The sequence below is a fragment of the Penaeus japonicus genome, unplaced genomic scaffold (assembly GCF_977035675.1).
Source record: "Penaeus japonicus unplaced genomic scaffold, GWHDUDI00000001_assembly GWHDUDI00000013, whole genome shotgun sequence".
NCBI lineage: Eukaryota > Metazoa > Arthropoda > Malacostraca > Decapoda > Penaeidae > Penaeus > Penaeus japonicus.
In genome coordinates this window covers 11121793-11135588 of record NW_028234415.1, presented here as the reverse complement: position 1 = coordinate 11135588, position 13796 = coordinate 11121793, and the positions used below count along the sequence as shown (strand labels likewise).

The 13796-nt window shown below is 36.9% G+C and overlaps 1 protein-coding gene across 1 annotated transcript in view; it reads left to right on the top strand.

Moving 5' to 3' along the window:
* LOC122258363 (isovaleryl-CoA dehydrogenase, mitochondrial) overlaps nucleotides 1–12489 on the top strand; it is a 19013-nt gene extending 6524 nt beyond the window's left edge. Inside the window, exons 5-9 of the mRNA XM_086543201.1 lie at nucleotides 357–522; nucleotides 9171–9264; nucleotides 10710–10800; nucleotides 11103–11271; nucleotides 11678–12489. Of these exons, the coding sequence (XP_086399327.1) occupies nucleotides 357–522; nucleotides 9171–9264; nucleotides 10710–10800; nucleotides 11103–11271; nucleotides 11678–11811 (654 nt within the window). The 3' untranslated portion in view covers nucleotides 11812–12489. The remainder of the gene's footprint in view (nucleotides 1–356; nucleotides 523–9170; nucleotides 9265–10709; nucleotides 10801–11102; nucleotides 11272–11677) is intronic.
* Nucleotides 12490–13796: the final 1307 nt, after the last annotated feature.

Below are 13796 nucleotides of genomic sequence, written 5' to 3'. Positions count from 1 at the left end.
TAGCAAAGTGATACTAATTTGCTTTATTTATATGACTGAAGGAATGATTAGCTTGTATTTTGAACAAAAAAAAAGTCGTTTGACCCCTCGAAAAGTGCCTGTTGCTAAGGGATTAATAATGCTCTTATGACATCTGAAGTTTCATTTCTGGTGTCCCATATTTTTTTTTTTCTTTTCTTTTTTTTACTTACCACTTCTGAGCATAGTTTGGTTTTGTGGATAAATTCTCATGTAACAAGGACATACAATTGTGAGATCAAGCAACTGGTTTGTAACTAATGACATGGCCATAAACCTTTGCATTATGACTTAGCATCACATTATACTTCACGACTTCACACTTCACATTCCCACAGGTCTATGCCAAAACAAACCCAAATGCCGCTAAAGCACAGCATGGTGTTACTGCCTTCCTGGTAGAAAAGGGCATGGAAGGGTTTAGCACAGCACAAAAGTTAGACAAGCTGGGCATGCGAGGATCCAACACATGTGAGCTGATATTTGAAGACTGCAAGGTGCCCGGTAAGTAACTACAGGGTTAAGAAGAGAGATGTTTTGTAACTTCAGGGATAAGAGGAGAGATGTTTTGTAACTTGAGGGATAAGAGGAGAGATGTTTTGTAACTTCAGGGATAAGAAAAGAAATGTTTTGTAACTTCAGGGATAAGAAGAGAGATGTTTTGTAACTTCAGGGATAAGAAAAGAAGTGTTTTGTAACTTCAGGGATAAGAGGAGAGATGTTTTGTAACTTCAGGGATAAGAAGAGAGATGTTTTGTAACTTCAGGGATAAGAAAAGAAGTGTTTTGTAACTTCAGGGATAAGAGGAGAGATGTTTTGTAACTTCAGGGATAAGAAGAGAGATGTTTTGTAACTTCAGGGATAAGAGGAGAGATGTTTTGTAACTTCAGGAATAAGAGGAGAGATGTTTTGTAACTTCAGGGTTAAGAAAAGAAGTGTTTTGTAACTTCAGGGATAAGAGGAGAGATGTTTTGTAACTTCAGGAATAAGAGGAGAGATGTTTTGTAACTTCAGGGTTAAGAAAAGAAGTGTTTTGTAACTTCAGGGATAAGAGGAGAGATGTTTTGTAACTTCAGGAATAAGAGGAGAGATGTTTTGTAACTTCAGGGATAAGAGGAGAGGTGTTCTGCAGTGAAAAGGCAGAACGCATTAACTCCAAAAATGCGATTTTTATGAATTTGGTACCTGTATAATCGTCATTTAAAGACGAATTTGATACAACCATCATGGTGTCTGAATGTCAATAAATGTATGGCCAGTTTTGTATATCGATAACAAAGATAGGAGTAAATATACATGCAGCAAAACCTTTAACATCGATTTTCTCAAAACATGGATTTTGGAGTTAATGCGTTCTGCCTTTTTGCTGCAGTGTTTTGTAACTTCAGAAATAAGAAGAGAGATGTTTTGTAACTTCAGGGATAAGAAGAGAGATGTTTTGTAACTTCAGGGATAAGAGGAGAGATGTTTTGTAACTTCAGGGTTAAGAGGAGAGATGTTTTGTAACTTCAGGGAAAAGAGGAGAGATGTTTTGTAACTTCAGGGATAAGAAGAGAGATGTTTTGTAACTTCAGGGATAAGAAGAGAGATGTTTTGTAACTTCAGGGTTAAGAGGAGAGATGTTTTGTAACTTCAGGGATAAGAAGAGAGATGTTTTGTAACTTCAGGGATAAGAAGAGAGATGTTTTGTAACTTCAGGGATAAGAGGAGAGATGTTTTGTAACTTCAGGGATAAGAAAAGAAGTGTTTTGTAACTTCAGGGATAAGAAAAGAAGTGTTTTGTAACTTCAGGGTTAAGAAGAGAGATGTTTTGTAACTTCAGGGATAAGAGGAGAGATGTTTTGTAACTTCAGGGTTAAGAGGAGAGATGTTTTGTAACTTCAGGGATAAGAAGAGAGATGTTTTGTAACTTCAGGGTTAAGAGGAGAGATGTTTTGTAACTTCAGGGATAAGAAGAGAGATGTTTTGTAACTTCAGGGATAAGAAGAGAGATGTTTTGTAACTTCAGGGATAAGAGGAGAGATGTTTTGTAACTTCAGGGATAAGAAGAGAGATGTTTTGTAACTTCAGGGATAAGAAAAGAAGTGTTTTGTAACTTCAGGGTTAAGAAGAGAGATGTTTTGTAACTTCAGGGTTAAGAAGAGAGATGTTTTGTAACTTCAGGGTTAAGAGGAGAGATGTTTTGTAACTTCAGGGATAAGAAGAGAAATGTTTTGTAACTTCAGGGATAAGAAGAGAGATGTTTTGTAACTTCAGGGATAAGAGGAGAGATGTTTTGTAACTTCAGGGATAAGAGGAGAGATGTTTTGTAACTTCAGGGATAAGAAAAGAAGTGTTTTGTAACTTCAGGGTTAAGAAGAGAGATGTTTTGTAACTTCAGGGATAAGAGGAGAGATGTTTTGTATCTTCAGGGATAAGAGGAGAGATGTTTTGTAACTTCAGGGATAAGAGGAGAGATGTTTTGTAACTTCAGGGATAAGAGGAGAGATGTTTTGTATCTTCAGGGATAAGAGGAGAGATGTTTTGTAACTTCAGGGATAAGAGGAGAGATGTTTTGTAACTTCAGGGATAAGAGGAGAGATGTTTTGTATCTTCAGGGATAAGAGGAGAGATGTTTTGTAACTTCAGGGATAAGAGGAGAGATGTTTTGTAACTTCAGGGATAAGAAGAGAGATGTTTTGTAACTTCAGGGATAAGAAGAGAGATGTTTTGTAACTTCAGGGATAAGAGGAGAGATGTTTTGTAACTTCAGGGATAAGAAGAGAGATGTTTTGTAACTTCAGGGATAAGAAAAGAAGTGTTTTGTAACTTCAGGGTTAAGAAGAGAGATGTTTTGTAACTTCAGGGATAAGAAAAGAAGTGTTTTGTAACTTCAGGGTTAAGAAAAGAAGTGTTTTGTAACTTCAGAAATAAGAGGAGAGAGGTTTTGTAACTTCAGGGTTAAGAGGAGAGAGGTTTTGTAACTTCAGGGATAAGAGGAGAGATGTTTTGTAACTTCAGGGATAAGAAGAGAGATGTTTTGTAACTTCAGGGTTAAGAGGAGAGATGTTTTGTAACTTCAGGGATAAGAGGAGAAGTGTTTTGTAACTTCAGGGAAGAAGAGAGATGTTTTGTAACTTCAGATAAGAGGAGAGAGGTTTTGTAACTTCAGGGTAAGAGGAGAGATGTTTTGTAACTTCAGGGATAAGAAGAGAATGTTTTGTAACTTCAGGGATAAGAAGAGAGATGTTTTGTAACTTCAGGGATAAGAGAAGAGATGTTTTGTAACTTCAGGGATAAGAGGAGAGATGTTTTGTAACTTCAGGGATAAGAAGAGAGATGTTTTGTAACTTCAGGGATAAGAGGAGAGATGTTTTGTAACTTCAGGGTTAAGAGGAGAGATGTTTTGTAACTTCAGGATAAGAAAGAGATGTTTTGTAACTTCAGGATAAGAAGAGAGTGTTTTGTAACTTCAGGGTAAGAGGAGAGATGTTTTGTAACTTCAGGGATAAGAGGAGAGATGTTTTGTAACTTCAGGGATAAGAAAAGATGTTTTTACTTCAGGGATAAGAGGAGAGATGTTTTGTAACTTCAGGGATAAGAGAGAGATGTTTTGTAACTTCAGGTAAGAAGAGATGTTTTGTAACTTCAGGGATAAGAAGAGAGATGTTTTGTAACTTCAGGGTAAGAGGAGAGATGTTTTGTAACTTCAGGGATAAGAGGGAGATGTTTGTAACTTCAGGGATAAGAAGAGAGTTTTGTAACTTCAGGGTTAGAGAAGAGAGATGTTTTGTAACTCAGGGCTAAGAGGAGAGATTTTGTAACTTCAGGGATAAGAGAGAGATGTTTTGTAACTTCAGGGATAAGAGAGAAGTTTTGTAACTTCAGGGATAAGAAGAGTTTTGTAACTTCAGGGATTGTTTGTAACTTCAGGGATAAGAAAGAAGTGTTTTGTAACTTCAGAATTGTTTTGAAGAGGAGAGATGTTTTGTAACTTCAGGAAGAGAGATGAAGAGAATTTTTGTAACTTCAGGGTTAAGAAGAGATGTTTTGTAACTTCAGGGATAAGAAGAGAGATGTTTTGTAACTTCAGGGATAAGAAGAGAGATGTTTTGTAACTTCAGGGATAAGAGGAGAGATGTTTTGTAACTTCAGGGATAAGAAGAGAGATGTTTTGTAACTTCAGGGATAAGAAGAGAGATGTTTTGTAACTTCAGGGATAAGAAGAGAGATGTTTTGTAACTTCAGGGATAAGAGGAGAGATGTTTTGTAACTTCAGGGATAAGAGGAGAGATGTTTTGTAACTTCAGGGATAAGAAGAGAGATGTTTTGTAACTTCAGGGATAAGAGGAGAGATGTTTTGTAACTTCAGGGATAAGAGGAGAGATGTTTTGTAACTTCAGGGATAAGAGGAGAGATGTTTTGTAACTTCAGGGATAAGAGGAGAGATGTTTTGTAACTTCAGGGATAAGAGGAGAGATGTTTTGTAACTTCAGGGATAAGAGGAGAGATGTTTTGTAACTTCAGGGATAAGAGGAGAGATGTTTTGTAACTTCAGGAATAAGAGGAGAGATGTTTTGTAACTTCAGGGATAAGAGGAGAGATGTTTTGTAACTTCAGGGATAAGAGGAGAGATGTTTTGTAACTTCAGGGATAAGAGGAGAGATGTTTTGTAACTTCAGGGATAAGAAAAGAAGTGTTTTGTAACTTCAGGGATAAGAGGAGAGATGTTTTGTAACTTCAGGGATAAGAGGAGAGATGTTTTGTAACTTCAGGGATAAGAGGAGAGATGTTTTGTAACTTCAGGGATAAGAGGAGAGATGTTTTGTAACTTCAGGATTAAGAGGAGAGATGTTTTGTATCTTCAGGGATAAGAGGAGAGGTAGAGTTTTGTAACTTCAGGGATAAGAGAAGAGAATGTTTTGTACTTCAGGGATAAGAGGAGAGATTGTTTTGTAACTTCAGGGATAAGAAAAGAAGTGTTTTGTAACTTCAGGGATAAGAGAAGTGTTTGTAACTTCAGGGATAAGAGGAGAGGGTAAGAAAAGAAGTGTTTTGTAACTTCAGGGATAAGAGGAGAGATGTTTTGTAACTTCAGGGATAAGAAGAGAAATGTTTTGTAACTTCAGGGATAAGAAGAGAGATGTTTTGTAACTTCAGGGATAAGAGGAGAGATGTTTTGTAACTTCAGGGATAAGAGGAGAGATGTTTTGTAACTTCAGGGATAAGAGGAGAGATGTTTTGTAACTTCAGGGATAAGAGGAGAGATGTTTTGTAACTTCAGGGATAAGAGGAGAGATGTTTTGTAACTTCAGGGATAAGAGGAGAGATGTTTTGTAACTTCAGGGATAAGAGGAGAGATGTTTTGTAACTTCAGGGATAAGAGGAGAGATGTTTTGTAACTTCAGGGATAAGAGGAGAGATGTTTTGTAACTTCAGTGTTAAGAAAAGAGAGGTTTTGTAACTTCAGGGTTAAGAGGAGAGAGGTTTTGTAACTTCAGGGATAAGAGGAGAGATGTTTTGTAACTTCAGGGATAAGAAGAGAGATGTTTTGTAACTTCAGGGTTAAGAGGAGAGATGTTTTGTAACTTCAGGGATAAGAGGAGAGATGTTTTGTAACTTCAGGGATAAGAAGAGAGATGTTTTGTAACTTCAGGGTTAAGAAAAGAAGTGTTTTGTAACTTCAGAAATAAGAGGAGAGATGTTTTGTAACTTCAAGGTTAAGAAGAGAGATGTTTTGTAACTTCAGAAATAAGAAGAGAGATGTTGTGTAACTTCAGAAATAAGAGTAGAGATGTTTTGTAACTTCAGGGATAAGAGGAGAGATGTTTTGTAACTTCAGGGATAAGAGGAGAGATGTTTTGTAACTTCAGGGATAAGAGGAGAGATGTTTTGTAACTTCAGGGATAAGAGGAGAGATGTTTTGTAACTTCAGGGATAAGAGGAGAGATGTTTTGTAACTTCAGGGATAAGAGGAGAGATGTTTTGTAACTTCAGGGATAAGAGGAGAGATGTTTTGTAACTTCAGGGATAAGAGGAGAGATGTTTTGTAACTTCAGGGATAAGAGGAGAGAGGTTTTGTAACTTCAGGGATAAGAGGAGAGATGTTTTGTAACTTCAGGGATAAGAAGAGAGATGTTTTGTAACTTCAGGGTTAAGAGGAGAGATGTTTTGTAACTTCAGGGATAAGAAGAGAGATGTTTTGTAACTTCAGGGTTAAGAGGAGAGATGTTTTGTATCTTCAGGGATAAGAGGAGAGATGTTTTATAACTTCAGGGATAAGAAAAGAAGTGTTTTGTAACTTCAGGGATAAGAGGAGAGATGTTTTGTAACTTCAGGGATAAGAAAAGAAGTGTTTTGTAACTTCAGGGATAAGAGGAGAGATGTTTTGTAACTTCAGGGATAAGAAGAGAAGTGTTTTGTAACTTCAGGGATAAGAGGAGAGATGTTTTGTATCTTCAGAGATAAGAAGAGAGATGTTTTATAACTTCAGGGATAAGAAAAGAAGTGTTTTGTAACTTCAGGGATAAGAGGAGAGATGTTTTATAACTTCAGGGATAAGAAAAGAAGTGTTTTGTAACTTCAGGGATAAGAGGAGAGATGTTTTGTAACTTCAGGGTTAAGAAAAGAAGTGTTTTGTAACTTCAGGGATAAGAAGAGAGATGTTTTGTAACTTCAGAAATAAGAAGAGAGATGTTTTGTAACTTCAGAAATAAGAGGAGAGATGTTTTGTAACTTCAGGGATAAGAAGAGAGATGTTTTGTAACTTCAGGGTTAAGAAAAGAAGTGTTTTGTAACTTCAGAAATAAGAGGAGAGATGTTTTGTAACTTCAGGGATAAGAGGAGAGATGTTTTGTAACTTCAGGGATAAGAGGAGAGATGTTTTGTATCTTCAGGGATAAGAGGAGAGATGTTTTGTAACTTCAGGGTTAAGAAGAGAGATGTTTTGTAACTTCAGGGTTAAGAGGAGAGATGTTTTGTAATTTCAGGGATAAGAGGAGAGATGTTTTGTAACTTCAGGGATAAGAGGAGAGATGTTTTGTAACTTCAGGGATAAGAAAAGAAATGTTTTGTAACTTCAGGGATAAGAGGAGAGATGTTTTGTAACTTCAGGGATAAGAAGAGAAGTGTTTTGTATCTTCAGGGATAAGATGAGAGATGTTTTGTAACTTCAGGGATAAGAGGAGAGATGTTTTGTAACTTCAGGGATAAGAGGAGAGATGTTTTGTAACTTCAGGGATAAGAAGAGAAGTGTTTTGTAACTTCAGAAATAAGAGGAGAGATGTTTTGTAACTTCAGGGATAAGAGGAGAGATGTTTTGTAACTTCAGGGTTAAGAAGAGAGATGTTTTGTAACTTCAGGGATAAGAAGAGAGATGTTTTGTAACTTCAGGGATAAGAGGAGAGATGTTTTGTAACTTCAGGGATAAGAAAAGAAGTGTTTTGTAACTTCAGGGTTAAGAAGAGAGATGTTTTGTAACTTCAGGGATAAGAGGAGAGATGTTTTGTAACTTCAGGGTTAAGAAGAGAGATGTTTTGTAACTTCAGGGATAAGAAAAGAAATGTTTTGTAACTTCAGGGATAAGAGGAGAGATGTTTTGTAACTTCAGGGATAAGAGGAGAGATGTTTTGTAACTTCAGGAATAAGAGGAGAGATGTTTTGTAACTTCAGAAATAAGAAGAGAGATGTTTTGTAACTTCAGAAATAAGAGGAGAGATGTTTTGTAACTTCAGGGATAAGAGGAGAGATGTTTTGTAACTTCAGGGATAAGAGGAGAGATGTTTTGTAACTTCAGGGTTAAGAAAAGAAGTGTTTTGTATCTTCAGGGATAAGAAGAGAGATGTTTTGTAACTTCAGAAATAAGAAGAGAGATGTTTTGTAACTTCAGAAATAAGAGGAGAGATGTTTTGTAACTTCAGGGATAAGAGGAGAGATGTTTTGTAACTTCAGGGATAAGAGGAGAGATGTTTTGTAACTTCAGGGTTAAGAAAAGAAGTGTTTTGTAACTTCAGGGATAAGAAGAGAGATGTTTTGTAACTTCAGGGATAAGAAGAGAGATGTTTTGTAACTTCAGAAATAAGAGGAGAGATGTTTTGTAACTTCAGGGATAAGAAGAGAGATGTTTTGTAACTTCAGGGTTAAGAAAAGAAGTGTTTTGTAACTTCAGAAATAAGAGGAGAGATGTTTTGTAACTTCAGAAATAAGAGGAGAGATGTTTTGTAACTTCAGGGATAAGAAGAGAGATGTTTTGTAACTTCAGGGATAAGAAAAGAAGTGTTTTGTAACTTCAGGGTTAAGAAGAGAGATGTTTTGTAACTTCAGGGATAAGAGGAGAGATGTTTTGTAACTTCAGGGTTAAGAAAAGAAGTGTTTTGTAACTTCAGGGATAAGAAGAGAGATGTTTTGTAACTTCAGAAATAAGAGGAGAGATGTTTTGTAACTTCAGGGATAAGAAGAGAGATGTTTTGTAACTTCAGGGTTAAGAAGAGAGATGTTTTGTAACTTCAGGGATAAGAGGAGAGATGTTTTGTAACTTCAGGAATAAGAGGAGAGATGTTTTGTAACTTCAGGGATAAGAGGAGAGATGTTTTGTAACTTCAGGGATAAGAGGAGAGATGTTTTGTAACTTCAGGGTTAAGAGGAGAGATGTTTTGTAACTTCAGGGTTAAGAGGAGAGACGTTTTGTAACTTCAGGGTTAAGAAGAGAGATGTTTTGTAACTTCAGGGATAAGAGGAGAGATGTTTTGTAACTTCAGGGTTAAGAGGAGAGATGTTTTGTAACTTCAGGGTTAAGAGGAGAGATGTTTTGTAACTTCAGGGATAAGAGGAGAGATGTTTTGTAACTTCAGGGATAAGAGGAGAGACGTTTTGTAACTTCAGGGTTAAGAAGAGAGATGTTTTGTAACTTCAGGGATAAGAGGAGAGATGTTTTGTAACTTCAGGGAAAAGAGGAGAGATGTTTTGTAACTTCAGGGTTAAGAGGAGAGATGTTTTGCAACAAATGATTGAAGAAAAGGTATGAATGTGATTTTTTAATATTTTTTTATAGACAAGTTCAGGTCATCATTTTTAACTAATGGGGATAGGACTAGTCACCATTTATTCAGAATATTTTTTCCCCACTTTGTGTCTTTAGTTTTTTGATACTAATGAACGTACTTGTCTTGACGCAGAGAAGAATATGCTTGGCAAGAAGGATGGTGGCATCTACGTCCTGTTCTCTGGTCTTGATCTCGAGAGATTAGTGCTAGCAGCGGGACCTGTAGGGTAAGCACATCCAGAACATTAACCCATTGGTTGTGGTATTAAAAAAATGTTTGTGCAGTAGGATAGCTGTTTTTACATATCTGGCACGGTGCCATCCGCATCTATGACCAACTCTGCCTTTGCAGCAAATCATGCCATCCGCTGCCAATGGGTTAACTCACTACAGATGGGGATAGATTTGCTTGACCAGCGCTAATGCCACCTGTGAGGCATGCCTCGGATGGTTTTTATTTCAGAGCAAGGAAGCTTCATCCAACTTGTTTGAGTACTAGGGTTGTATATGTGATTATCTTTTTTTTTTGTGTGTGTGTGTGTGTGTCTGTTTTACTAACTCGTGATATTTTGATGTGCCATCTCTTGTAGTAGACTAAAATTGTAGTACAAGATCTATATCAGCTCATTATGTTCTTTATAATCAGTGTGATAGAAGTGCAACAGTTTTACAGGAGGGCAGAAAGTAACTTTCGTAAATAGATGTAAAATAAATGACAATCCCAAATGAAAATAAATGGAAGGAGACCAATGCTAATGGGACTGCGAGTGCCAGCCACAGCGCAAAGCATTCATACCGGCACATGTTCACATTGCAAACGCCGCACATGATCTGGATCACCTTCCTCTTTTCATTCGGCTTGCACCCGTACCCTAGAGACAGAGGTCAGGATCTTGCTGTGTCGCCGCTCTCTGAAGGCAGCGCTTGGAACAGACTGTGGATGTATCAGTGCTAGAAGAGGATATGTTTTGTTAGGATTGTTATTCTTTTTGTATATCTATGCCCGTTTTATCCTGTCATGATCAGGATCATATATCAGAGTAGAATTAAGATTTCATGTCCCTTTGTGTATTATTTGTGATTTCATGGCAGGGAAAGTTAGATTTAGTTTTTTTTAAATATATAAGTGCAAATTTAACATATTATAAAGTCATTGTGTGATTCGTTTTATAGGACTACATTTAAACAAACTTTAGCTACATGTTTTATGAACTTTACTAGTATTGATTATAGACTTAGGTTTACTAGATTACATAATTGCTTATGCCATGACCATTTGTATATGATAATTGTGATATTAAGAAGTGTTGAAATAATTTTGTATTCATTTACATATAAAGCCTCAGTTATTCATTTGAGTTCTTACATGAAATTGTAAATGTAAACATTTCCATGGCTTATATTATTTATGTATAGTTTTGATTTGAAATATAATTTCCTTTCAGTATGAAATATTTGATGATTGAGAATTGATGTGCTTACAGATAGTAATTACAATGTAAAAAAAAAAAAAAAAAAAAGGTAATTTCCAGTTCCTAAAGTGATAAATAGAAAAATAAATTTAGACTGCCTATTTTGACATTCATCCATTAATTATCCGTGATTCTATTTGTATTTCATTTATAGTATTCTTCCCATGATTTATGAATCTAATATTGATATACTAATATAGGTTGATGCAGGCTGCATGTGATGTTGCATTCGAGTACGTGCACGTGAGGAAACAGTTTAACACCAGAATCGGAGAATTTCAATTGATGCAGGTAGGTTTCTGTGACGTTTTTTGTATTTTCTGTTTTTTTTTTTTAGATATTTCTGTTATGATTTTATATACATGCACACCTATTCCCTCCCTTTCTGCACATGCTGATCCACATTCAGATACCCACCCACATACATGTGTACAAATAAGCATGGCCACACACACGCATTCACATACCCATTTTTTGTTTTCTTCTAGTTTAAGTACTATTATCCTTACAACTGACAATTTTAGAAAACAACAAAAAATAACATTCTGAACTCCAGAAATAGTGCATCTTAAAGAACATTCTCATTTATTCAGGGCAAGATCGCAGACATGTACTGCGATCTGAACGCCAGCCGAGCCTACCTGTATACAGTGGCTCGGGCGTGCGACAAGGGCTACTTCAGCAACAAAGACTGTGCTGGTGTCATCCTCTACTGTGCAGAGAAGGCCACTCAGGTCTGCTTGCAGGCCATTCAGTGTCTAGGTGAGTCTTCAAGGAAGATAGTTGATAGATGAGATTTTAGGAATGTGACTGAATAGATCTGATTTAAGGATTTTGCTTCTAGGAACACAAATATATCCAATCCCGACGGGCCCGGCGAGAAAGTGGCAACCCCCTACGCCGGGCCTATGCAGTATTGCATTGGGAATGTCACACTGTTGTGTCAACCCCTTCATGAGGCATTTAGCCGTGTCACATGAGTGTGACACACCGTCATCATAGGGTTAAGGGATGTGATTTAAGGGAAGTAATACAAGGAGCGTGATTCCGACTTTCTGGAAATTGTTTGATGATTGTGGCTAGGAGACTGGGGGTTCCAGTGTCGGACACTTACGAGGGATTGGAGCCTTTGCGTTTGATTTCTGTTGATGAGTCACTGTATTTCCAGGCGGTAACGGATACATCAATGACTATGCGACCGGCCGGCTCCTGAGGGATGCCAAGTTGTACGAGATCGGCGCAGGGACGAGCGAGGTGCGACGCCTCGTCATTGGCCGTGCTCTTAACTTTGAGTACAAATAGACCGTACGGTTGAAAATTAGCATCTTGAGTGAATATAAAAGAAATAGGAAAATAGATAGGACCATGTGTATTTAGTACAAGTATTGTGATAGTGTATTTTTTAAGATAATTTCTTAAACTAGTTCAAATATAAAATCACCCGGAATTGAAAACTAATTACAGTGTAACAGTACACAATCTTATACATCAGTGGCCAGATACAAATTTGGCTTGTTGGTAAAATTGTGCATATTAAGTACATGAGCTTCAAAAAAACATTGGTTAGTTGCCACACTAATGAAAACAATTGGTATAACTATTATTCTATATCAAATCAAAATTCAGAACAATTCTTAGAGTCATTTTTATTTGTTAATACCAAAATACAAACACACAGATTATCATGTAATTATCATTTTTGTGATTTTTCATATTCATTAATGAATTAGGTGACAGTAGTTTCCTACCATATACTCAGTGAATTTTACCAACCACAACGGTAAAGTGATAAGCATTGTATGTGACCTAGTGATGTGAAATGAATGATGTCACAGCAGTAACTGATTGATAACTCACCAATATAATATTTGCCAATAATTTTGATAATGATGTATAGTTTCTCTTATCAATTTTTTCAAGTGTACAATTCTAAGCTATTTCTATCAGGCATTGTTCTAACTTAAATAAAACTAACTTTATTTCAAGGCTTTGACTATAATAATTCCTACATTCTCTTTGGATCCGACGTATTTCGTCTTGATGCCACGGGAAAGAAGTTTTCTGGCCATCAGCTGGAAAAGTTACACTTGCATGTTTTGATAGGACAAATGTCACCAAAGGCAACATAGGAGCTTTCATGTTTATTTTAAGCTCCTTACAATATTATTCGTACTGTTTTCTTGAGTTTTGTTGGCTACCCTTGTAACTAGACTGAATTATAAGTGATATTCCTCTTTCATGCTTATTTCAATTCTGTAATTTTAATAAGAGAAAGAAAAGTGTCACGGAGTTGTAAGTGCTTCCGAATAGTCATTGTGTAAGGTAAACTCTTGGAAACGTGGAAAATAAGAAGGGCAGTGTATAGGAGAATAATATATCTGCCAAGTACAACCTTTAGTTGGCTAAAAAAACATCCATTTTGCCAAAATATGGCTAGTGTGTTACTGTGTAGATTGAAACATCATTACGCCCCTGTGACAAGAGGTTGAGCATTGTACCCTCACGACATAAGTTATTCCTACCCACCTCAACCGAGAAAACTGTCTTTAACTATAGTTTGTTCACTTTGTTGCTCATGAGGCCATGCATCGAAGAGGAACATCATAAATATACAATTCTTATTTTTACGAATGTGTATTATAAGCATTCGTAAATTGATTCAAATATGATTACAGAATAATTTCCGGAGCCTAGGAAGTGAAAATTAAAAATATATAGTTATCAAAGAAAATCAAGGTTAAATATAAAGGATCTTAAAAATAAAATGAGCCACGTTTATAGTAAAGGGGTCTTTTGTAGAGTGCGAAACTACGAATGGGTTATATGTTTTAGAACTGCTAGGAGGGCCATTTGGGTTTGCTGGCAGTGCATTATGCTATTTTACGTCATCGTTTAAGCGCCACCCATCCAGACCTGAAAACTGGAGCTTGTCTATTGTTATTTTATTTTCAACAGAGAGAGAGAGCGAGAGCAAGAGAGAGAGAGAGAGAGCGAGAGCAAGAGAGAGAGAGAGAGAGCGAGAGAGAGAGCGAGAGAGAGAGCGAGAGAGAGAGCGAGAGAGAGAGCGAGAGAGAGAGCGAGAGAGAGAGAGAGAGAGCGAGAGAGCGAGAGAGCGAGAGAGCGAGAGAGAGAGAGCGAGAGAGCGAGAGAGCGAGAGAGCGAGAGAGCGAGAGAGCGAGAGAGAGAGAGAGAGAGAGAGAGATAGAGAGAGAGGAGACCTGAAAACTGGAGCTTGTCTTTTGAGAGAGAGAGAGGAGAGAGAGAGAGAGAGAGAGAGAGAGAGAGAG